Source organism: Bemisia tabaci, chromosome 5, assembly GCF_918797505.1.
Source record: "Bemisia tabaci chromosome 5, PGI_BMITA_v3".
Classification (NCBI taxonomy): Eukaryota; Metazoa; Arthropoda; class Insecta; order Hemiptera; family Aleyrodidae; genus Bemisia; species Bemisia tabaci.
The window spans coordinates 44016660-44043303 of NC_092797.1; the positions used below are offsets into that span (position 1 = coordinate 44016660).

The following is a 26644-nucleotide window of genomic DNA, read 5'->3' on the forward strand; positions in this document are numbered from 1 at the left end:
TATGACAGGAAGTCTGCGACGTCGCAAACCGAGTTATGTGATTGCCGACTTGCACCGTCGTTATGCCTTGAGACTTTAAGATATTTTAGCTTAAATTACGGAGATTTTGTCCGGAAAATTTGAAGAATAATATCTACAACTTTCCGAATAAATTCGTATTTTCTCAAAGAAGATTTGGCAAAACCCGAAGGTTCATACGGGGTTTTTCTTTAGTACAGCAGCGTAGTGTGTGGCGACCTAGGTACGGATACCAGAATGCTCGGGTACCTACTATTTTCGGAATTTGTATGATGAGAGTAGGAAATTCCCGTGGAAGGCCGGGTTAAGGATTTTTAGGTCCAAGTTTGAAAAACTGCCGTGATTTTTCTTTTTTATGTGCAACGAGAATTCTGTGAACATTTCAAAGAATGATGTTGATTTGTTGGCTTTTTAAAAAAATGAAATAGGAGCAGAGATTTTAAAACACCGCATTACGAGACACGTGGTTTGGGAGTTTCACGATTGGACTACATTTTGCAATTTGGAACTATAAATTCTAGCCCGGTTTAAAAACAACGTATGTGGCATTAGTTTCCCTATGCACATAAGTGTTTTTCCAAGAGAGCCAGAATTTATAAATCCAAATCGCAAAATGCAGTCTGATTGATGTATCCACACACACATACCGCCACACACCACGTACCGCGTTTTTTTACTTTCCGGCCACAGTATCACAAGTGCCATGCGACGTTTAAAAATTTCCGCCGTCATTTTATTTTTTTTACAGAGAAATTGCTTATACCTAAGGAAGCTGTTTGAAAATTTCAATGAATTTTCTTGGTGCTGCCGATAAAACTCAGTGAAATTTCAACAGGCTCAACCAACACGTTCTCTGTAAAGAATAAAATGGCGACGGAAACTTTTGAGCATCGCATGGCGCTTGTGATAGGTACTTACGCGCCGGAAGATGACGATATCGTGAACCAGCTCCGTCCCTTATAGGGAGATAGCCATCATGCTGCTGCTGAAGTAGATCTATGAGGAATCCAGAGGGTCATTCATGCTTACATCAAATGCTGTTGAAATGTGTTTAAGTCTAGCTAACGGACCCTCACGGGGGGGGGGGGGGGGGGGGGGCTGTAATCGTCCTGTGTAACGAAGAAACCAATTTCGGATCACAAAAATATATGTTCAGGTTTTGATACAAATAGCCTCATTATGCTTTCAAGAACGTTGGCTGATTTCTAGCCGTCATTCTAATAATTATAAATGATTTTATGAGCTATTGAAGTGAGCGTCTCTAAGGATGGCTATAACTCCGGCAAAATGTATTAGATTTTTTCTCAGGTGCTTCGTTTTGGTAGGGCCTTAATATGCGAATTGCTCTCAAAGAGTCAATATCTACTTGACCTATGCACTGATTTGAAGGAGCTCTGCTGACGGTTCAATTTCCTGAGCTTCCAAATCAAATGATTCGTCGGGCATACTCAAAGGCATACTCCAGCAGTCCAGCTCCTTGCAATTCTGTTGAATGCTCTTACAGTCCCTGCTGTGAGCTATTTTTTCGAAGTTTCTTAATCTCTCTCTCTCGCTCGCCCTTGCGCCTAAGAACATTGATCGCCAGGGTCGGATTAAGAATTGTTGGCCCATCCCCTTAGGCGCACAATGTAGTACTGGCCCCCTTAAAAAAGTACTATATCTGGAGAAATTTGGCAACATTTGAATGCTCATACGGCCTCTCTTCCTTAGCATGCCTGTAAAGTTATTAATAATTCTTCCAATGTAAGTGATAGGTGCTCAAGATACGTAAAAACATTTAGAATACAGCCGCTTGGTGGATGCAACTTAATTAACTTCTGTGTAGGATTGGGTTGTATCGTCAAATTTGAAGGCGGACTATAGCAGCTGAGTACTTCGTTACCAAGCGATGTGGATGGCGCGCCGCTCCAACCGACACGCTGTACTTATCGCCATCATCCTGATTCTGCCATGAGGAGGATTTGTAGTTAAGGAATGAAAACTACGCTGCTTTGCTGACGAAAAACGCTGTACGAAGCGGCTGTTGCCGAAATTCCTTTGATAAAACACAGATTTTCTGGGAAATTTGTTTATGTTTTTTCCAACTTTATAGAAATTTGTTCGCAATTTGAGCAAAATAATCTGAAACTTTCATAAGTAGAAAAATATTCAAAACTTTCCATAAAGTGCTCCTTCTTACAGCAGAGGGATCTTGACGTGAATTTTCCTGGCAGAGGGCCAGGAAAGAGCCACCCTCGATAAATTTATGAAAGAAACAGAAAAAAATATGGTGACAAGGCCGAAAACGACAAAAATTAAGGGAGCCAACTTGGGGGTTTTCAACCGATTGCCAGGTCATTCTGAATTGTGAAGCATAAAATATTAATAAACTATACCTAAAATAGATATCCACTGTTCACTCATGACAGCAAGTTATGCACTCTAGCGACAGCGCAAAATGTTCGAGGTTCCTTCCAATTTGGTCGTTTTGAACATCGCCCCCACATGTTCTCTATGTTTCTTTGACTGTGTTGTGAGTCTACTGTAGCGTAATTTGATTTGTAACGTAAATTACTTGAATTGTTGTAAGTGCTTAAAAACTAAAACTGAGAGGATGAAGTAATGCAATTTCTTCACTTAAGGTAGGATTACTGTCTAATATTGGATGGATCAGTATTTTCGTCTTGCAGTTGCACAATGTACATGCCACTTATCTGAAAATATGTTTTCTAAGAAGTTTTCTGGGGTGAAGGATCATCAAGTTATCAAAACATCTACTTTCATAAAGTACAGCACTACTTAAGAGTTACTCTCTGTATCCTAACAAATCTAAAATTAAGCTTTACTCTTTTTCTAAAGTTTGTCAAGGAGGTGATTAAGTGATCCTTGTATTGTGATAATGTTTACGATAGAAATGAAACACCATTTTGTCATAGTATCGAGATTTATTGATGGATAAATATCATCATACGTATAATTTAAAAGAATTTGACTTGATTAATTTTAAAAAGAGGAAATAATAAACTTATAGGAGTAATAATAATAATAAAAACGACTAAAAATTAATTATCACAGCAATACTTGTGACATTTGATTTGTTTTGAACCACTGAAATGCTCAGTTTCTCCATTCTTGAGGTTTGAATTGTTGGAGCGGTACAATTAATTAGAAAATTTCAAAGCAGAGCAGACACCTAACAAGGTTGATTAACACTCCAGATATTAAGTAGAAAATTGCTCATTGGTATTCTATCAAAAAATCAAAATGCTTTGACTGTGCAGGTAGTTACAGTCCACTCCGACAAGAAATCACTTACATTCAAAGAGAAAATTAATGAAAAAAAAAAATGATGACAAACATGAAACCAATACAAGGTTACAAAATAGAGGCTTACAAGATTTTTTTAATTCTGGATGAGGCACGAATTGCCTTAGCTCGTGGCAACTGCACTACATCCTCCTTTTTCCAACAAAACAAAAATAATTGATAGAAATATAAAGCTGGAAAATTCTAAAATGGCTGGTTGCAAACAAAGAAGTCCTCCTAACTTGGTTTGCTGAAGCAAAATAAACAGAATGATACAGCTATTTGTAAAAAAAAAAAAAAAAAAAAAAAAAAAAAAAAAATGCCTGCTTCCCTACCAAAATGTGTTAAAGCGAAAAAAGTGTCAAACATTCGACAATTTAAAATTTGGTGCTCTTGCATCCTGAAATGCAACCTTTTTATACATTGCATTTTAATATAACCAAACTATTTCCATCTGTTGCATTGTTGCAGCCATCCATAGAATTTGGATAGTTGTGTCTCTAGCTCACTAGCTGTATTAGATTTTAAAGTTTTGATTGAGATTCAGAGTCCCGATTAAAGAATGAGGAACGCAGCGACAGCGCTGTATAATGAACTGCTAGAATTAAACGTCAAACAGTCTCAGGGAAACCCAGATTCTGATTTTACAAGAAATTTCAATCTTAAAACTGAACAGGATGAAATGAAACAGGGTTGCAAGTTCATACAGTGAGTTTCAAAACAGATGTAAAACTTAATGGATAAACCACTTAAAGTTAAAATAATTTGGAGTCAGGCCTTTACTTAAACCAGTCAATTTAGAATTATCCACCTTTAAATGAAGAAATGATAAGGAAGGAAAAAAGCTTGAAGATCATTGGAAGCTTTGATCAAACATGTTTCTAAAAGAAAATTCAGATTCAGTGGAAACTACATAAAAATGAAAATAGTGAAGTGACTGAGTGACAGCAATCGTCTTTGACGACTCTATTTCATTACTTAAAAATGAAAGATGGAAATTGTAAAATAATATTATTAAATATAGTTTTCGATGCATTTACAAAATGTGATTAAAAAGGAGGAGAAGGGGAGGGGGCTTAATTTACATAACGCAAAATACCATGATGACTGAAGGCAAGAGGTATTTGCTTAAAACTATAATAGTTCTTAAATGGTATTTGATCATTTCAATATGGATTTGGTCAACATAACATCTTCTACTTTTGAGAAAGTTATGAAACGCAAGGGATGATACTGAAATTAAATAAGAAAGGAACATAAAAACATACAATATTCACTAATGATCAGGGAGCACCTAAAATGAAAAGTTGAAAGAAGAGAACATTTTTGAAAAAATTACAAGAAAAAATTTAACACTACACTCCTTGAATGTAATTGATTTGGAAACAAATAGCGCAGTTGGAAGTTCATCAACTGCTTTTTTTACAAAAGCTGGCAAAACCAGAGATTCTCACTCACAGTACACATGATCAAAAATTTGATCGATAAAACAAAAGTCAAGTTATCAAAAAACACCGTTTTGAGAGTCATGAGATACAAAATCAAATGAGTAAACATGGGTTTTCTCTAAAACTATTTACACTCTTACGGAGAATTATAATTCATGATACATCAGCAGAGCTTCATCTTCCTTCCATACAAAGACTATTGCCGGAACTACAGATAGTGATTCTGGAGCGTGGTTAATGGATAGATGGATTTAAAGGCAGAGCATTTTAGCTCTTTAAAAACAAGATGAGAAAAATTGAAAGAAACATTGTTTCATGAGAGATATCTAGATGAAAATCATACCATACAGACAGATGAACAGCAGAGACCTTTTTTAATTACGGTAAAAATTAAGAGCTCTTAGGATTCTGAATTATTTGTTAAGGAAGAGCAAAATCATCTTTCTAAAATCGCATGCAGGTTTGGACCAATGGTCGAATTTGGATTTCGTTGGCCGAATTTAACATACAAAAAAAGACTCTTAAAATACAACGAGAATAGGGCTAAAATGCAGAAAAGTAATTGATTAAGTAGCAAAGGATAAAAAAATTTTGGCCGGGCAATCTTTCAGAGAATTACGTTAAAAAAAGTAACAAAATACCCAAAGTTGATAGAAACGAAGAATAGAAAATGCTACAACCAGCAGGAAACGTCCTAAGAATTTCAAACGAAAATCAAACATTTTGTTTTACTGAGTTGAAATATTTGTAAATCACAGATCAGACTTAAGCTTGCTACATTATGAGCATTACATCCGCAAAAGGTTGAAGATAAGTGACAACATTAACTTTAGTTTCAGAAACTTCATTAAATACATGCTGATTGGGACCGTTCAATTCCTCAATGATTGTGTAGGTTTACTAATCTAAATAAATTAATAATGATCATCATCCAAAACTTTGGTAAAAATAGGCTGTGTAAAAGCTGGGAAAAGTGTATTTAAACAACAGAGATTACATGCATTTTGAGTAAACTGTCTACTCTTCTTCAAAACTGGAAAGGTTACTGAACTAGAATTGAACGGAAAGGGTGAGAAAAAGAAGGGATGAGAGAGTAAACAAAAAAAGAGTAGAATTAGAAAAGTAATAAACTGAGATTTCTGCGAGGCAAAAAATCTAACATTTTGACCACCATCTGCAAAACGTGAGTTACGATCGTCATAAAAGTTAGTGCCGTTTACATTCAGCAAAATAAACATTTAAAAAAATTAAGTCCGATTAACTTGAATAAAAAAGTGAGAATATTCTATTGGAATAAAAACTCATTTCGAGTAAAATCCTTGACACTGATTCCAAGTAAGTGGTCTAGAATTTTTGTTCCATCTAAATTCCTTTCTTTAAAAAATTAGTAACTACTAAAACGTCATAACACACCTAAATGAGCAGGAAAGTAAGGGTTAGAATGTATTAAATTATTTCGTTGTCTTCGTACCTGTTGGTCTACAAGGGCATATATTCGCTCAACTATCATGATGATCTACTTAGGTCAAAAAAAGCAAGTATGATTCAAAATTTTCACATTTTGAGAGAAAATTGTTATTGGAATACAAAAATTATCAGAAATGGGAATAAAGACTTCAATTAAAGTAAATGAATAAAAAAGTTTTAATGAAGGAAGAAATGCTTGGACTGGAATGCTGATGTTATGCTGCAAAGGAGTTTCAATAAAAATTCAGGATATGAAATAGCTCGACAAACGCAAGTTGATAGCTCAACTAAATCTGAAAAATTGATTTCTGTAGAAAAATATAGTTCAGCTTCAGCACAGTTAGAAAAAAGGCTGCTCAAGAAATGATAAATACTTAGTCGTATGATCTGAGCCCAGTATTTTACGCAACTGCTTCTGATGAAAGTTCTTGGCAAAAGCTTGAATGTGTGAGAAAACCATTCTGGAAAGTTAGCCTACGAACAAACAGCCCCGAAATCGATGTCTATAAATAAACAACATCAAACTTTTCAAACTTACTAAATTTGCTATCAAGAGTTAAATCACCTGGACAAATGAGTCAACCAAGAGAGATAGATGATCAGAATAATGAAAATGATTTCATACTTAAGCCATGTAATGTGACACGATAATTCATTTTGGATAATAATAACAAACACCTACTGGAGAATACAGATTGTGACTAAGAAACAAAATTTTACCGCTGCACAGCATTGACAGTGTCTTTGAGAATATTGAGTAAATCATTCAAAATAGTTGCACTATCTGCTTGATTCCTAGACCCTACAAACCTTAACTTTCTAGCCAGCGTTTCCAACTTAGTCAACAATTCTCTGAGATGAAACCTTAATTGAGGAGGAGCAATTGTATCTGCGTAACTAAGACATGATGAATGAAATAACCCGACTTTGTCAGAAAGCTGAAGCCAACTAGCAGAACTAATGGTCGACGCTGACTGAAGACTAGTAATGGTACTCTCCAAAGCTTGCCATATCTCTATAACACTCGTTAGAACCCCAGGCGTGGCATAGATTGCAGTCGATTGTTTGGCAATTGTTTTCACAAGTGGTTTTGTCGGAACTACAGGTTTTTCTTCCGGCGGGGGCCAAACTCTTTTCTCTTTGGCTGCTTCGGGAGGACTTTCACCCTCCCATAATTTTTTCAAACTACTTATACTACCAGTGCTCCTCCTTTTATCATCATCTTGATTGTTTTTATCACTATCATCATCTATGTTAGACTTAACTGGCTCAGTCGTTTGTTTCTTTAACCTAGATTTTAAGTCTACATTAGTTATTGTTTCCACTTTCTTTGGTTCGAATTTCTTAAGATATACTTTAAAATTATTTTGACTATCATTTTTCTTATTCATTTCAACAGTGGGTACACTGACTTTCCTCAAATTTGCTTTGAAGTCGGGTGGAGATTGTTGAACGCTTGAGTCATTCTCTACTCTATCACTAATTTTATCAGATCTCTCTTTGATGTCAGTCACAAGTTTAAGTTCCATCATCTCTTTCATCATGTTTGGCAGAACACTTTTAAGCAGTCTATTGGAACTGGGAGAGACTTTTTCTGTCCCTTCAGTTCCATCCTTATTGTTATCATCTTGTTTACTATTATTCAGTCTCTTAGAATCAGCGTCATCACCACCAGGTTCTCCGGTATCCGGAGGACCAGGCGAAGGAGGACGGTTTTTCTGCCGACCTGAGCTGCGCCAGCCTGGCCCTGGCTCAGATTTGGCACTACTGCAAGAATCAGTCGACGGCTCTCGATGCCGCAAACTAATTCCAAATCTGTTGCTGGTTGATTCCTCCGGCTCGTTGTCTAGTTCTTCCGGAGGTGGAGGCGGTGGAAATTCTAATGAAGGCTGCGCTGCTCTCGTGCGAGGAGAAGATGGTGGGTGCTGGAAACCTCCAGAGGAGTTGCTGCGTATCATATTACCAGGCTGCTGTACAGCTTTGACACTGTTCCTCACCGACGGCGGAGCTTGACTTTGATTGCCGCTCTCAAGTCCATTCTGTCTTAGAGACTCTAGATAAGCTCCTATTCGAGCACCCTTCGGCAAAGTTCCGTACCTATTGATTGCACGTTTCACATTTTGAACTTCTAAGGCAGCCACTTGAACAACCTGCAGCAGAAAAGAAAAGGTTGCATAGGGAAAACTAGGATTAGATGATAATACTCCCACATTAAAAGAAGCTAATCCTTACAACAAAATTGAGGTCTGTATACATGATGATCATACATAACTGTAAGCTATTCATAACTTTTTCACCATAGTTTTGAAGCATCAATTATTTTTTAACTTTTTGTCTTTAGCTTCTGTTTCCCTCTTTTTCTTTTTCTGATACTTGTTGGAGATTGTGCTTAGCATTTTAACAAAGTAATTTACGAAAGCGCTCTATAAACAGCAACTTTGTCCACTCTAAGGGGGAGTTATTTACTATGTACTCATTTCTTTTCTGAACTTTAGCATTAAATTTCTCAAGAACAGTTTGTCACATTACAAAACTTCAACAATCGCCAGAAAATACTTCTCTCTCATTTTTCTTGGACCAATTATTAAAATTATGATTTTCTTCCCTGTAGAAACAATTAGGCCTTTCTGACATCGTCAACTCCTTGAAACTCTTTACTATGCTCACTAATTTGAGAATGTTTGTTCAAGTTAATTTTAGAGGTGGTCCTTAAAATCACAGGTAAGTGTGATCAAAATCTGAATGTAAAGACAATACCTCCACAAGGACAGAAGAGGTGGTACTTCGAGAGGAACAGATAATTTAAGCAAATTATAACCCCCAAAGATCAAAGAAGTTCGATTTCAAATCCCACTGTAGGACGGTAATTAAATGTGTGGCGGCGCGGCACTCGCATACATCATCTCAATGAGGCGTGCCGACGCGCCCGCTCGAGGCAGTTTCATCAACTTCGGCCACTGGTTGCAGTTCGATCGCTCGGTTCCCTATCGCAAAGCTGTGCAAACCAGCCTGGTGGGGAGTCGGCGATCGACTATAAATAGTGGCCGGGGCATAGGCCGGACACACAGTATTGAATCAGAAATTGAAAGAGACTCCTTGGCCAGTCCTCGGCTCAGACCCGTATTAATCCTCGGCTTAGACCCGTATTTATCCTGGGCTCAGACCCGTATATATCATGGCCCGGACCCGTACTTAGCATTAACTTAGAGCTTTAGACTTATATATATACCTGTGAAACCCACAAATGAAACTTACAGAATACAATTCAAATATGTGTCAGTAAAGCCCTCGTTCTTCATTATACCAAAAAACCTACCAACCACCCCCCTCACAAATGTAAAGGTCAAAAGTTTGATTTTGGCTGTCATTTATGAGTGATGCAGTTCTTTTTGAGGTATCAGCCATGGAACTTTTCACACTGATTTCCCCATACAAGTAACTCATTTGTTACTCATAGGTTGTTTGCTTGTATGGGAAAATCCATCCGAAAAAAAATCTGTGGCTGATACCTTAGAAAAAACTGCATAATTGAATGTATATTCAACCTCAAGAATAGACCCTCATTTCTTTAAAGTTACCTTCTACTTCGATAACTTTGAGCTGGGGCATTCTATATTTCAAACGGTGTGTTTTAAATCCTTTTGAAGGAAGTGAAAAAATTATAAAAACTCACTTTTTGTGAGCCGTTGGTTGTTGCCTCTTTGGCTGGATGTGATCTTTGTTTTTTCAAGTGAGATTTGTGGTGATGGTGGTGGTGATGACTGTCGGCTGAGTGCGGGGGCTTGCTCATGTCCCCAGGGTAAGAGTGTGCACCTGAATCATCCGTGTCAGGCGTCTGATCTTGCATGTCACTTTCACTGTCACCTTTTGTGCTGGTTGCCAGTGTCTGCTGATCTCGGAAGTTTCCTAAAGAAATTATAGCAGACAATAATTGTTATTTCATATGACTTGGACATCAAAACAATTTAAATCACTAAATTACAGAAGAGAGAAGAGTTCTGACGGTGATAGGAAGGGAAAATTGGACCTGGTACAGGACAACAGGATGAAATGTATTCTAAAAGATCTCCGGCTGTATACGATCATTCTGATCACAGAAATATGAGTAAAGGAAAAGAAAAGGAAAAAACTATGAAGTTATAAATTGGAGTATGATGGTTCTTTGTAAAACTACGGTTTTTTTGGAATATCCGTTTTCATTTAGGCTGTTCTGGAGTAAGATTAACAAAATTGAAAATGTGCAATCAAGGAAATTTAGGTTTGAGTAAAATTTGATTAATATAATAATTACACAGCTTTTATTACCTGAGGGGCAAATTTGTGTAAATTTCTGTTAAAATTTTTGTTCATTTCAACAATAGGCTAACATTTTCCTAACTGTGAGCTATATTTTGGAAAGCTTGATCCATACCATCGCTCCACGGATGACATGTATTGATATATAAATAAAAAAATAAACACATTGGGACACAGAATGCAAGAAAATCAGAGCATGAAAAAACCTAGCAAATTTGCAATAAGGTATCGCCATCGATCCGCTGACGACTTTTAATTCTTTATTTTTTATTTACTGCCGATCTCTGCTTTCAAAAACAACTACATGATTAATATTAAAACGCACATGCTTGGTAGGGCTATTTTCAAGGGCAATGCACCATTGCAGAAATGACACTAATTTGAACCAATGCAGCAGAAACTTAAAATTCAAAATTTCATGAAGGGTCAAATTCATTGTGATTAATTTTATAATTCAACGAGGGAGGACTATAATCAGAAAAAGTGACCACGATTAAGATTTAAGTTCAATTGAGGACATCGCACCCAGAACAGCGTATAACTGGAAACTGCGTTTTCAGAAAAACGCATTTAAAGTTTTGTTTTTGATGTACTGCGCAGACTTTTCTATGCAGGTACCCTGTTTTGGTGTTTTTGGGTGACCTAACTCTTCTATTGAAGGATGCCGGATAGATTTTGCGATACATTTAGGGTTTACACTCTAATATATTTAATTTAAAAAAGCTGTTTATAGGTCATCATTACGCCCAACAGTCATTTTGGTGGCAATATGAAGTATAAATCAATTTCAATGCATGATTAACGCAAAATGAAAGAATATCGATAGTGAGTAAAGAAAGGGGTAACTAGCACCTTATAGGCCCTTAAATTTATGGGCCCGTATTACGCCCAACAGTCATTTTGGTGGCAGTATGCAAAGTATACATTTTTGGAGGATGGATAGTTTGAGAGGAGAATAAATTATTTCAATAGCTCGTTTTTCTGAAATAAAAACAAATCTTTATAAAATGAGATCAAAAAATAAAATAATTCAGTCTTCTTTGGCCGTGCGCATAGGTCGTTCTTGCAGCCATCGATCCAGAGGCCTGACTTAACTCGGAAAAAAAAGGTTTTTCAACCTCGAGCTGTTACCTATCTATATTCTATCGCTACCACAGCATAGTCCAGGGTACCTAGAATCCGAAAAGCAGATGGGCGTAATAACGACCTATACGCCTATAGGCTGTTCTTGGTGCGGTGTCCTCAATTAACAACACAGCTCTGACAAAGATGTTAACTCATTACCATTAACGGAGGTGTTGTCTTCTGAGCTCAATGCTGGAGCAGGATGATCAATTTCCATACCTGCACCATACATGGAATCACGAAATGAACTGCAAGAGGAGAGTAAACTGAAAAGTAAAAAAAAAATTACCGGAATTACTTACTTGCAATACAAAGGATGAGAAAGAAAAAAACCAATTTGACTGAGACAAAATTGGTCAAAAGGTAAGAAGAATTTCACGTTACTGGACTTTGAATAAAAAATCATCTTCTGCTGATTAGCAAAACTTCCACAAATACTTGTGATATAAAATTACAGCAATTCTAGAGTTCTAACACCTAATATCAATTTCTTTTTCCTTTATTTTCTGATGTCTCCCTCTAATTGTGCATGGACTTCAAGACAGAGTTCTCTGACAAATTTTAAAAATACTTGGTAGTGTAGGAAAGTAAAAATTAAAACTTAACATTACCTGGTCCTTTTTGGTGGTGCAGGGGCAGTTTTGCCTCTTTTATTGGTTGGCCGCCTTACAGGAGCCGTATTACTGGTACTGGTGCTAGAGGAGTTTTTCCCTCCACTGAAAGTGCTTAGTTTACTGACTGGAGTTTCTGCAAATAGAAGTTTACTAGCTAAAATTTCACTTTGATTTCTTGAGCATCAAAAAAAAGCTCACAGGGTTTCTTTACTGGATTTTTCAGACATAAAATCCTCCAAAAATTTTAATTGTTATTCTTTTCTAAAATAAGATAAGATATCAAGAGGCAAAATATCTCTGCCGGCAAATGTTAGCAGTGATCGTCCAAGGATCACCTTCCATTGTCATCTAACCTCTTGGTTGAACAGGCTTTGATTACCATAGAGTACATAGAGTCATAATGTAAGTGAGAGAGCTGGCGCCACTTTTAAGCATTTTCCAGGACTCGAATTACGAGACTCCTGTGTGACGCAGGGTCCCTTAATCGATACCTGATTGATTGTTTGCGATACACGGGGACCCAGCCATCTGATGTAAAGAAAGCAGATAGGAATTACCATGTATTGCACACCGCCATTTTGGATCGAACATGTATCGAAAAAGTGACCCAAGCTCGGCGCACACCGGGCTCGGAACTCGAGCAGAACATTGCGCCAGCTCTTCCATTTACATTACGACTCTATATACTCTATGTTGATTACTTAAAACAGAGACTCATCAAATTGTAAAGAGAGTATTTTTCACTTGCAATACCAAGATTACATGCTAGATCCCTCCAACAAGTGTCCATGAAAAAATGGCAGAAACAATGAGCTGATGTGAAATCTTACTCTGTTTTGTTAAACTAACCGCACGAAGTTTGGTTTGCCATCAATATCTTGCCCACATAAATTATATATAAATGTCTTTTCCCTTGAAGATACTGTTGTTAACTATTAAAAGCTTCTTCCTGAGTCTATAAAGATACCTACAGCTTAACTATGATCACTATTATTCTTTTCACAGAAAAAATCCGTTGGAAATGATTAAATACAGCTGTTACATTCAAGCTGGGTGCAAGAGTTTTACTACACTATTACATTATGCTTCCTCTTCTTCATATCAAAAGAGCTGAACAACTTGATACTCAGGCCCGCCACAAGGGGGGGGATACTGGGTCCTTGGTACCGGGGCCCGGGCCCTGGAGGGGCCCGTGACGCAGGTGACTAACCACTACGAATTTATGTGTAACCCTTGTCTCGTAAGGAAAAGTGAAAAAATTACCCTAAAACTTCCGCAAAAGGTGAATAAAGTTTCAAAAACACGCTAGGGCACTATACAATTTTTCTTACTTTTTTAGAGATTTCTATCTATTTTCAAGATTTTGAGTTTCTGTAGAATAATATTTTTAGTAACTGCGTTTCATTTTCTTCCGTTGTCGGATGCTAGGAGGCTCCTGTCTGGGCATCCTTGACTTCAATGGCTCAACTCTCTTGCCATAGACGTACGAAAGGGGAGTCCAGGGGGGCCCGGCTCCCCATAGGATTGAAAAGTATCATCTGCCCCCTCAAAAATTATAGATGTTTTGAATGCAACAATTCGAAAGTATTTGGTGCTGAGAGTAAAGAAAAAGGCGTGATTATTCTGCAGAAATTGATGGAAAATCTCCATCATAAGAGTTTCAAAATGCGTCCAAATGGATTTAAAATTTCAAAAATTTTCCGGGCCCCCCCCCCCCCCCCCCCCCCCCTGTGCTAGGGGCCCGGGCCAGAAAACTGGTACCAGGGCCCGAGATGGGATGTGGTGGGCCTGTTGATACTGGAAAAAATGTCTCGGTGGGAAAAAAAGTGGTTATAGATAACAAAATTGAAAGCATTTGAGCACCTGGAGGATAAGCAATCGATAGAAAGAAAGTTTACAGAATGAACAGCACTGTTGATATTAATAGAAAAAGAAGCAGCGAATAAACTACTTTACTTGCAAACTCATGACAGGAGGTAAGATAAAGTAAAAAACTTACCAACGGTGGCATTATTTTGATCGGAGATAATAGTGAGACTATGAATATTGGAGGAGCTGCCGGTGTGAGGTTTCTTGTATGCTAAAGTTGGAGTGTTGCTGCCTTGAAGCTGTTTCTCTACCTCTGAAAACCAAAATGCAAGAATTCTAGTTCTAAAGGCACGGTCATATTATTAAAAGAACGGGCTCAAATAATTCTGAACACTCAGATGGAACAAAAGATGTCTCAACGATAGCATTTTTGTAGCTTTCTCAGAGTACGTAACGTGTCATGTCGTCAAACTGAGAAGCAAATAGACTAGCCTGTGGTTTACAGATTAAAATAGAGTGGATCATGAAATAAAGAGCTGCTAATTTTAGCTCATTTCAAAAACAACGTAGGTGCCATTAATTCTTGGGTGCAGAGAATTGCTTTTATGGATGAGCCAGAATCAGTACTTCCTTACTGCGAAATGCATTTTATTTCTTTATTGCGACCATTTTTGCAGATTAATACAAATGTTAATAACAAAAAAATAATATTGGTTATCATGGGTAGAGGCCCCAGAAATTCGTTCGCCTGATTCGTGCAAATTTTCAAAAAGTAGTTTTTAAGCACTTGGACCAAGCTCAGAGGCATCATGGAGTTCCGTTGCTTTTGAATATGTAATCAAACTTCGCGAATATCGACGTGATTTGTGCTGTTGCTAGAAAATTCATGGAAAAATAATTGTTATCGTTTTCGGAGCTGCCGATCATTCCAGAGGGGACACAGGAAACTTCGTGAAACTCTGGTTTCCATCATCGACCAATCGTAGATTTGTGCTTCATTTCTCAGTAAACCAGTGACACTGTCAACCACGTTTTTCAAATTTAAAATAAGAAATGAATAGAGAAAACACAATTTTAGCAAGAATTTGGCAGTTACTAGCTATAATTTTAGATTTATCGTCAAGGATTTTTGGATTCTCAGTGAGTTTGAAAATAAACAATGTATCATGAACAAGTACTCACCCTCGATGATGTTGGACTCCTGGAACATGTTTTCAAGAGCATGGTGTATGTCGCGGAAAGTAGGTCTTTCTCCTGGCACCCATTGCCAACACTCACGCATGAGCTCATAAATTTTTGGAGGACACCCAGGGGGACACTCCATCCTGGTAAAAAGAAAATGAAAAAATAACAACTCACATTTAAGGCGAAAATTGCCTGGCAAAGGCCTGGTAAAGATTCTATTTTATTCTATTATTTTTGTTTCTTATTTATTTGTTTGGATCAAGGCTTCAAGGCCTTGGAAGAATTTTTCAACAACGATTTATTCAACACATTCCGAGGCCTAATGAATCATATTTTTGTGCACTCTTCCTATAAAAATAATATTTTACATACGAACACACTACAATTTATACAATTGGCCTGTTGAAAACTTTTGCTAAAGCAAAAATTAGAGTTGTTTCTTAAAGATAATGCCTCAAAAATTACAATGAGAGCATCGGCAAAGTGTGAAATGCACTCATAACTTCACAATCTGCGTAAGAAATTTTGGTTTTTTTGAGCTTCCCGCTTCAAAAACGATACTACGGCACAGGTGAACATTTTCTTAGAGGAGTCGCTCCATCATCGGCAATATTCATCATGGCCGACGCTTGCACAGTTCCATGAGTAATTCGAGGAGAGTTCAAGGTCAATCAAGGCGTGCGAGGAAAATATGAACGTAAACACGCCGATTGTTATCTGGTCTAATCCTGTTCAGGTGTTATCTCGCCCCATCACACGTGTTTTGGCGGATTGGCGTCGGCCATGATGAGTATTGCCGACGATGGAACGACTCCTCTAACGAAATGTTTACCTGTGCCGTAGTATCGTTTTTGAAGCAAGAAGCTCAAAAAACCGCAGATTTCTTGTGCAGATTGTGAAGTTATGAGTGCATTTCAGACTTTGCCGATGCGCTCATCGTGATTTTTGAGGCCTTATCTATAAAAAACAACTCTTAGTTTTGCTCTAGCAAAAGTTTGCAACAGGCCCATTATACAATTATACATTTTATACAATTTATTTTTGTTTTTCTTAAGGTTTTGAGACACTGCTTTCAATTAGCTACTATCAAGAGGAAAGACAGATGATTGACCTTGAAGAACAAACAACATTTTAAAAAGTCATTACACATGCATTAGTCTCTTTTTAAACTTGAATGGACAACCAGACATTATTTTCTCATTTTTCATTGACAATGACTATGATTTTTCATGGAATTTGTGTTGTTGAGTCGATAAAAAAATTAGGAAGAGAGTGTCATGCATGAATATTACAATTGTGCTGCAAAATCATTTTAAAACTTAATCAAGTTGGTTCCTTTGAATTGGGACACTTTTTTATCGGGCAGCCCCTATGTTGCGACAAACCTTCTGGACGAATTGGACTACATTTTGCAATTTGGACCTATAAATTCCAGCCCAGTTTTAAAACAACGTATGTGCCATTAGTTTCCCTATGCACTCAAGTGTTTTTTCAGATGAGCCAGAATTTATAGGTCCAAATTGCAAAATGCAGTCCAATTTGTCCTGATAAAGTAAAGCCAACTGCACGAGAGAATATAAAAATATAGTGCTGAGTTTAAAGGTTGCGAAAATGAGTAGACAATATATTATTTTTCTTAAAATTTCATACTTCTCTCTATTTCTTTTTTTCTTATTTTTATGGCGATGTTGAAAAAAGAAATGGCATAATTTTTAAATTACAGAGAATGATGGACTCTTTTTTAGGGCATGAAAAATTAAGAGTGAATTGAAGGGGGGGGAGGGAGTTTACCTGTAGCCTTTCTCTAACATATGGTACACATCAGTTAGATCAACACCGGGATAAGGGGACATTCCATAAGTTGCAATTTCCCACAGAAGGATTCCAAATGCCCAAACATCAGACTAAAACAAACACAAAATAAAGGTTCAGATTCATTGTAGAACCAAACGGATCATACGAAGTTAACTATTAAACACACCTCCAATCAGAGTTAAATTGAACGGCATTATTAAAAGTTATAAATCAATTCACCAGACTTCAATAGAAACATCCTTAGTATTCAAATTATTGTGAAATTAACAAGAAAAGGCAGTCAGCAGAGTGGATACTCCATTGTAACCACACTGAACACATCTGCAGATTAAACCGTCCACTGGAGGAGTAAAATAAAATAATTTTTGCGGGGTCTTTCAAAAGCATAAAAAACAAAAAAAAATACACTTGAAAAACTTAACAAGAATCTAGTTTTCATGGCGCTTACACCAAAAGAATAATTACAACAGCATTCTCATGTACAAGCATTGAAAACTCTTTAAATTGAAACCAATCCAATTTTTTTAGGGCACCCAGAATGCTTGAAAACATATTTAAGACTTACTTTGGTAGAGAATTTATTATAAGCTAAGCCTTCCGGAGCAGTCCATTTGATTGGAAATTTGGCACCTGCGTGAGCCGTATAGGTATCGTCACGCATCAGTCTTGCCAAACCAAAATCTGCTACTTTCACCAAATGATTCTCACCGACTAAACAATTTCTTGCAGCCAAGTCCCTGTTAAAAAGTACAAACAAAAAGAAAATAAGTACATTTTTGCACTGATCAGACTTTTGAATGTACAGAGGGGAGTAAACTATTCATGCAGCTTCACTGGTCTTGAGTTTTAAAGACATTTTTAGGATGAAATTCTGTCACCTCATATCAATGGCTAAAGTGCAAAACCATGAAAGCTTTTCTGTTCGTAACTTTGTAGACTTCCTGTCATGTAATATTCTTTCTTTGGAGAGCTAAGAAACATAATTTCTCGGACACTGCTTTGATTTATCTCCTCTATAAGCAGAATATTCTGTATACTTTTCAAGCTACTAAGTTGACTTGATTTTATTCGAAAAAATAAAACAGCGGAAATTTTGAAACATTGAAATGGAAATACATGATTTCGCATTTTTGCTAATGATATTCTTATTTTTTTATTAATTCATTTAATTAATTTTACGGTGTTTTGTCAAGGTGATTTTGCATATTTAAACTCAAAATTTCTCTGACACAATTCAACTTAAGAGCCAATTGAAAAGCATGAAAAAGCTAGAACTCCAATTGAGAATGTGAAAAACAACTCGACTTTAATTTGAGCAAAAAACCAAGCTTGCATAGCCCTAGCATAGGTTAGTCCTTGCCTGAGTTGATGCATATAAGGAGGAAACTTCATCTTCAAATGCAAAAAAGAGGAATGAAACGATATCTATACATTTTAATAATAAAAAAAACGAATCTTCCAGTTGTAGATTCATGCGAATGTAAGTTTCTTCAATCATACCTGTGAATGAAGCATCGACTTTCCAGGTAACTCATGCCACCAGCAATTTGCGTCGCAATGTACATGAGAACAACTGCATTGATTTGTTCTTTGCTTCCATGCCGAAGATAATCCAACAGGTTGCCTTTGCTCATGAACTCCGTAATAATGTAGAAAGGTGGTTCCCTAGTACAAACACCTGAAAATTTGAAAGTAAATTGATAGATTATATTTTCTAACTCTAGGAAATAAAAAAAACAAAATCAAACATATACTGATAACTGGAGATGACAGATTTAGCAGCAAAGCAGAGAGCGTAGAAAGTAGACAAAATGGCAACATTAATAGTTTTGCTGAATTTAGAAACTTTAGTAGTTATTTATTAATGAGGTCGTGGACTTCAAGACTTAGTATCAATAGCTTTTAAAAAGTTTGCCAAAACCTTAAATATTGAACCTAACTCATTCTCCTAGCTGAGGGGGAGCATAAGGAAATTATCTATTTGCCGTACTTACCAAGCAGTTGAACTAAATTTGGATGTTTCATTTCTTTCATAATTGCAGCTTCTTCTAGAAAATCTTTCAATGCCATTGTGTCCTCCTGAAATTAGAGAAATAAAATCATTTTAAATTGAGAGAATTGAAACCTAGAAAAGTATGCGGAGAGGTGGTAATGAAAATCATGACTTAGTTTTTTTGATTGTTGACATTAGCATTATTACGAGTCCTTTCATTGATCCAATTTAATTTTCAACGATTTAGTAACAAGTGGAATCAAAATGTAACCACCATTATTAATCTGGTTGCTTTTAATGTTGCTTTGATGCAAGGAAAGCATCAATTAAACCAGCAACTTGATGCATTAGGAAATAATTTATTGTTGAGCTAAATTCATTTCAGTCCAAAGGGCCATACATCTATTGGTGTGTATACTTCATAAATTAATATATTTCTTTTTATTTTATTCAATTTTATAGTTTATTCTGAACAGGATTCGATGATGTATGCTTGGTGAGAAGATTCAAACACGTAATTTTTCCCGACAAAGATTTTTTCTCAGATTATAAATTAATGTATTAACTTGTAAACAATAGTATACTTACTTTAAGTGTCTTGACGGCCACTGTCATGTTATATCTTTTCCAAACAGCTTCATAAACATCACCATATTGACCGCCTCCGAGTTTATGTCTCATTACAATATCTGTCCTATTGATTTCCCACTCATCAGGTTCTGGAAAGAAATATGTTAGTGATGTCAAGTAAAATTAAGAGATCGCTAGATTTCTGATAGCAGAATTATCAAGAGTACTATCGGATAAATGATTTCCGTTCTGCAGTATTTTTACGTTTTCAAGTCTTTATATAAAAGGCATCTCAAAAATGCTGTCCTCGAGTTTTCCTCAATCCTAAAAAAATATTCCTGATCTCTAAGAGGTTCAGATCAAGAGACACATAGAGACCCTCTACTAGCAACAATAGAAACTTACTTTCAGGGATTCAATATTTCTCATGGACAGCAACAGTCATAGTTCCCTCTTGTTGGCTGTTACATTTTGGGTTGAGTAGGCGACTAATAAATTCACCAAAAAAGGTTACTTTCCTATGGGGATGGATCACGGTGCAAAGAGAGATATTGAGTACTACAACCAAGTATTCTCATTAAAACTTTATGCAGAGCACGGCGCATACATCAGAAAATTATTAGTTAAAATTAAATAACTAAAGTTTTTTTAAATAAAAAATGGACATATTCTACACCAATGCCTCAGTGGACAGTCTACCTCTCAGGGAGATAAGAATTGGGAGAAAAAATGGGCAGTTTTTGTTAAGCTATGAATTCAGACTCAAGAATAAAAAAATTGATTCTCAGCTCAGAATGATAAAAAGCTAACAAAAAACAGGTCAAATGCCCATTGTCAATACAGTTTCTCAAAAAAAGGGGACCAAATTCAAACAGTTTGAAAAGAGCTCCCCCACCTCCTCATAGTTTTACTCACCTGGACTGAGAGCAAATACGGTTGGTTTATTGTGTTTCGGAGCAGGATACAAGAGCTGCGTAATAAGGCCATCAGAGTGCATTGAATGATGGTGAACTAATTCTGCCAGAGTGTTAAATTTGCTTTCAGCAGTAACAAAAACCTAGTGAAAGGAAACAAATAAAAGTGTTACAAAAATATCTTGCATCTCACTTTCTTCATGGACATTAAAATAATTACTATGCATAAATTGACTTGGAAGCTTTTCCATCCTAAAACTCACTGTCTAAGGGTTGGGGCACTAGAAGTCTAATTTTCAACCTTTTTGTGCTTCTTATGAGATTTTTCTAATTTTTTGTTTCATCAAGCTTAAGTGGTATTTTAGTAGAGTCTACGCCAAAAAAGGTTAAGTACACACTTTTAGACTGCTACAGAAGATCTGCCTTTTTGCTTCTTGCATTTATTTCACATGTAAAAATGACGTCAGACAATCTAAAAGAGAGTCTAAAAGAGTGTAAACTTATTTGGCATGGACTCTAAATTAATCTTTTGTACAGGCATACTACTTTTTTGGTCTAACAAGGAATAAAGTCTCTATATTTCAGAGAAAAGTACTCAACACTTAATACGACTAAAGCTGAAGAATTCAGAGACTTTGAATTGTTTTGACGTGACAATGATGATCAATGATACATGACGTGTCTTACCTTGCCATCGGTATCTTCATTGATCCGATAATGATAAACACGACCCTCATATCGAAGTGAGATCGACCTTTGACCAGGACTGCTCTCACTTTCGCGGACTAGAAAAGAGCCATTGATACCAGAACTGAGCAAGTATTCAGCAGCATTACGAGAGATTGGTCCATGATACCAGGAATGCTTCTCCAATGAATTGACAGGTGTGACATAGTTACTAGGCACCCATCCGACTTGTCCTGGGGATGAATGTGCCTCGCACCACTCACCACTTTTATTGTAACTAAGAATCCTGACTTGTTCCCCTGCAACAACATAAAACAAATGAATTTACTAGTTTTATCGCAAATTTTCAACTGATTTAAAGCTTAATGAAAAATTTTGTGAAATCTGATTTTCAAAAGCAAATTAATTTCAAAAAGCACTTTAATTCACCAAGCCTGTTACTAGTTGCAGGATTATCCTCCTGGATAATTTTTTGTCCCCCCACTTCCCTCCAGTTTGGTTGGAACTTCTATATACTGAGAGAGAATTACCATAACATATTAACTTAGCTGCAGGAATACGTATCTTGTTTGCAACATACTTGACTTCCTGTCATACTTCATTTTTTATATGGAAAATTACTTAGGCAATGTCATTTCTTAAAAACTTCTCTACTAACTCAGCTGAAACTAGCCGATTTCTTCTCTAGGTGAAAAGGTCCTATGAAAATTTCAAGCAACAGCATTGGTTTCTTCTCTTTTGATGAAATGATGGAAGGAGAGATTTTGAAACAGCTCAGACAAGATACATGTTCCTGCGAGTAGACTTAAAATAATTTTTTTTTACCTAGAATATACAACGTAATTCCAAACGAAAATGGAGTGGCTCATTTTTCATTTTTGAATGATTTTAAACCCGTGCCCCAAGACATTTTCACTTGACAAAATACAACCATCTGATGAACTTACAGACATTTCATAGACAATGTGCATTATAAACTCACAATTTTCAGGTACAATGCCTCTCACATTGGTAGAATTAATAGGAGGAAAAATATTGACGGGAATTCATGATTAATACCTTTGATTAGATATTCACTGACAAATGGAGTTAACAGTCACTTATGGATAAAAAGAAAGTTAGAACATGCTGAATTTCTAGGAGAAATATACTTATAGCCTCTAGACAGAGAATCATAAATGCATTTCCATTGACTTGAGATACGGTAGGGATATATTGCCCCATTTTCGGCAATGTGATTTACAATTTTTTAAAAACATTGCAATCGCCATATCTGCTATTGAAGGTACCTAGGTATTAATTTACTCCCATCTTAAACTCCTAGATGGAGACTTCAAAAGACTCAATATTTTTACAAATGTTCATTTATGATTCTTTGGCTTAAGGCTACAGTTATAAAAATGGTTACTGGGCACTTATTAGAAAATATTCAAAATGGAACTATGTGAGTAATGAGTATGGAGGCTATAACTGTGTAGAGAGAAAGCATAGAATAGGAAAAAAATAGAAGAGGGTGTTTATGGAAGAGTGAAATAATCCCCATGAAATTTTTAGAAGAAAAAGTGGAAAATAGGTGATTAATTTGACAAGCACTACTTTTTTTTTTACTTCAAAATTTCACTTAAGCACTCATTGAAGCTATTCAGTACTTCATAATTTCAGTGAGCTTTAAGAGGAAAGCCAATAAAACTTAGATTCCCAAAAAAGTTGCCGAATAAAAAAAAAAAACCCGACCACCTAGGAATGTTTACTTTGGGATTGAAAGGTTAGTTTACAATGGGGCTCCAGACAAGGTGCGGAATAAAACACGCAATGTTTTCTCGTCAAAATTTGACGACAAAAACGAATCACATAACGGGAAGTCTGAAAATCAACTCTTAAACAAGATAAAAGTGTTTACAATTAACATTGGTTAAACGGCAAATATAAAAATGATGACATTTATATAATCTAACTTCCATTGCATCTCTGTCAAAAATATTTGCTAAAATCTCGTTTATGACTTGATTTCCACAATTTAAATTCTATGATTCGTTTTGTACGTAAGATTTTAAAGAGAATTCATGTGACGTTAATTTCTAGTTCAGACCCTGTCCAGTGGTCCATTAAGAAGCATGTTAGTCAAATCCTCCTCAAGCATACCGTAACAAACTTCTGGAGTGGGTTACCTTTCTTAAGGCTCAATTGATTTTCACCGCCAGCTTGAAAATCATAAAGAGCCACAAAAAGTTGTGGATCATCATCTTCTTGAGCTAAAAGATTTTCTTTTGACGTCCAGCGCGCAGCTAAAGGGGACTCAAGGGAGGAGGGGAGACAGGAGGAGCCAGCTGATGTCGATGGCGGGTCACCATCCGGAAGGTCTGGGATGTGTGGTAGAGGTCGACTTTGCAACAGAGCTTCTGCAAAGAAAAATAACACACTACCTTACTCACATTTGGCTCAAAATATCTCAACATTTATTAGGCAACAGTGACTATGAGGAGTAAGACTAGGCCACGACTATGACAGACCCTTTTTGAGGCAAGCATTGGAGAGAAAAGCTTAGGGAATAACACTCTGTGTTCCCAGATACATGTGAGAAAAATATTTCTGATTTAGCTAACTGCTATTCATTACAGGACTCATTGAAGAGTAATCTATTGCTGAAAGACACGACTAAATTAATGGTACTTAAAATAAAATCTCTGGCTAATTAGATGATTATCTAAACTTCAGCCTTGGTTGCAAAATTTAAAAAAAATTTGTTGTAAATTTTATCATTAAATTTTTGCAGTCTGAGTCAACTAATGGTGGACTTGTTCGTACTATGTATATACTTCCATTATGGGAGACTTAGAATTTAACTTGGCCTCAGAGGTTGTAGCATGACCTGAAAGTTTCATTATATAATCGCCAGCGGCACAGTCAAGTTTCTGTGCAAAACCATACCTCCCCCTCCTCACTTTAGAGTTAATTTTTTGGAAAATGATCATGGTTTTATGGGAAAAATTGACCTATCAAATGAGATGATGACATTCAAAAGAGAATAAGTACGACAACAGTTGATTACAGAATCTGCTACAATGAATAATGAGGCAGATTCTTTTACATTTCTTTACTGGCATGCCAGTAAAAGAGAAGATAAAAAAAATCATTACAAGTGCAATTTTTTGTGTGAAAAGTTTCATTTACACTGAGAGTGAAGTTATAGCATTCTATAAAACAATCATATATACTGTCTAACTATTGTAACTTTTGCACTGAAAGTAAACTCTTGTTGCTTCTCACAAGGTTGACAGTGACACAAGCATGAATTCACGCTCACTCAAATCTCTTGCTCGCTAAAATAGCATGAACTCATTGCTAAAATTCTGAAGGTTATATCATCAAAGCAGAAGCTAAATTGCCATGATTGGATTTCTTTCTCTTTCATTAAAACATGCATTTTTAGCTTATGAAATCCAAATGAGCTATATGATGCGAAGATAATCAGCTTCCACAAGCAGTACCCTTACCTCAGATCATGAGGGTGAATTCTGTTGCCTAAAAAAATCAATTCCCTGTTTAAAACTGGGATCTTACCTTGGCATATTAATACAGCTTCTAATGAGATAAAAATCTTAAAAGAGATGTCTAAGATTGATTCACACCATCAAAAACTTTGAAACTTCTATAGAATTCCCCAGATGGCTACAACAATCAGATATTATTGCCATTGGAATGCATGGAATACTTCCATTTGCAGTAGTAAGATGTGCGAAATAGATTGATCCAGTACCACGGGTCAACTCTATTGTCTCTCACATACATATGCATACTATTCCTTTCTCTTGATGACTCACCAACAAAAATTACTTCTTTTACCACTATAATTCACTCCAGTATTGTGAAGATCATTGCACCAAAGTTTAATCATGATCGGTTTTCGACAAAATATCTCTCCCAGATTAGCGGTAATGATATATTGATCAATTCACAATCGGTTAAAGTTGTACATAAAGAGTTACAGTGATGTTAAATTTGTGGATCAGTAAGTTTAAAACTGTCCCTCCGAATTGGGTGGTTTTTAATTTACTTACTTTAGTCTTAAGTATTCGATCAACTTTTCGATCATTCCATGCGTTATCGAAGTAAAATTGATCAAATCTGTTTGGTTCTTCTGTTTACAAACCCAACCCAAACGGTCTGATCAACCCTCTGAGATCACTACGCGTTCGGTGAAAACGTAAGGCTTTCATATATAAACACACAAGTCAACAGGGATGCTAACGAAGTCAAACAACACAGACCACTTGGAACTGGGTACTTAATTCCGTTTCCAAACGATCCCACACAGTTTACATTCACAACTTTGCTATTCAAGTGAATAAAATTACTGACTCAAAACTTTGCCAACTCGATTGCTTGAACATTCGGGAATCATTTCACGTGCATAAATTGATTACTTTTCTTTTTATAACTCCCTATGAAGACTAGCTAAAAATAGTCAAAGGCTTTGAACGACTACTTAATACCAGGAAAAGCTGCAGTCTACACTTTGCGAGCACTTCAGCAACTCTGTGCAGGCATTGCTGCTTCCAGTAGGATACATAACTGCTGACAAAGACAAATAAGTCTCAGATATTGCTTGCCCATTAAAGTACCAAAGCCCAATTCACTTGTTGGTTTTCACAGACATGCTAAGTTGGGGGCGGACTTCATCTCTTAAGTTACGAGCCTTCTTCTGTGACTTGAGACTCAAGTCTGCGAAATAGCCACCATATGAAAAACGACAGATTAGTAACTCTATTAGCTTAAGAGTAGCGCTACGAAATTATTGGAGGATATGAAGGATGCCTTTTAAAGCAAAACCAAAAGGGTTTGTATTAGACGTGAGATAAGAGTAACCATTGAGTCATAGTCATTGATAACACTCCAGGAGAGAATCAATATCAGGCCTCAGCATAGTTTGAAGAACTCACCACTGTGTTCGGTGAAGATGTTGGATCCATGTTGTCGACCTTCTTTGGCACTTCTTGGTTTGGTTCTTGTGTTTCTAACATTTAAGGACCCACTGGAAACAGCACGTTCTTTATTTGGCTGATTACCCATGTCTCACAAACATTCCCTGGCTGGCTTCACGAAGCCAGCGATAACGTGAAAACGATAAGAAAACCGGATCACATATTCAAATTAGAAATTAAATAACAACTACATGCGGTTACATCCCTTCGAAAGATACAAAGCGCGAGAGAAGTCACAAAAAACTATCATTATAAATTGATAAACGATATGAATAGAGTCTCTTCAATCAAACTTCAGACGCCATCTTAACAGCAAAGACAACAATTTATAACGCATGGAGAGGGGGTAAATTCTCATGCCGACGAAGATAGGGGCATATGATAGGGGGTCGAAAGAAAATTCAATGACGTCATCTTTTCCCTCCCCTACAAATTA

At 36.5% G+C, this 26644-nt stretch overlaps 1 protein-coding gene across 2 annotated transcripts; it reads right to left on the bottom strand.

Annotated features, from left to right (window-relative positions):
* Positions 1 to 2922: 2922 nt before the first annotated feature.
* On the bottom strand, positions 2923 to 26534 carry Abl (tyrosine-protein kinase Abl). Of its 2 annotated transcripts, XM_019043578.2 has the most exons (15): positions 26167 to 26534; positions 23395 to 23625; positions 21227 to 21525; positions 20541 to 20682; positions 19644 to 19774; positions 19057 to 19141; positions 18563 to 18740; positions 17628 to 17799; positions 17039 to 17151; positions 15245 to 15387; positions 14253 to 14375; positions 12251 to 12386; positions 11799 to 11905; positions 9892 to 10124; positions 2923 to 8368 (listed from the first exon to the last, which is right to left on the bottom strand). In XM_019043578.2, the coding sequence occupies exons 1-15, from the start codon at positions 26294 to 26296 to the stop codon at positions 6935 to 6937; spliced, it is 3657 nt and encodes a 1218-aa protein (XP_018899123.2). In that variant the 5' UTR covers positions 26297 to 26534; the 3' UTR covers positions 2923 to 6934. The 2 variants fall into 2 exon arrangements, with proteins under 2 accessions (XP_018899123.2, XP_018899133.2); XM_019043588.2 differs by lacking the exon at positions 23395 to 23625.
* Positions 26535 to 26644: the final 110 nt, after the last annotated feature.

What these genes read in the sequence shown, in the direction of transcription:
- Abl (XM_019043578.2), bottom strand. Translation starts at nt 26,296, where the DNA reads ATGGGTAATCAGCCAAATAAAGAACGTGCTGTTTCCAGTGGGTCCTTA. An exon ending in GCACCACCAAAAAGGACCAG is followed by an intron (nt 11,906 to 12,250) that starts GTAATGTTAAGT and finishes TTTACTTTTCAG; the next exon opens with TTTACTCTCCTCTTGCAGTT. An exon ending in AGACAACACCTCCGTTAATG is followed by an intron (nt 10,125 to 11,798) that starts GTAATGAGTTAA and finishes TAATTTCTTTAG; the next exon opens with GAAACTTCCGAGATCAGCAG.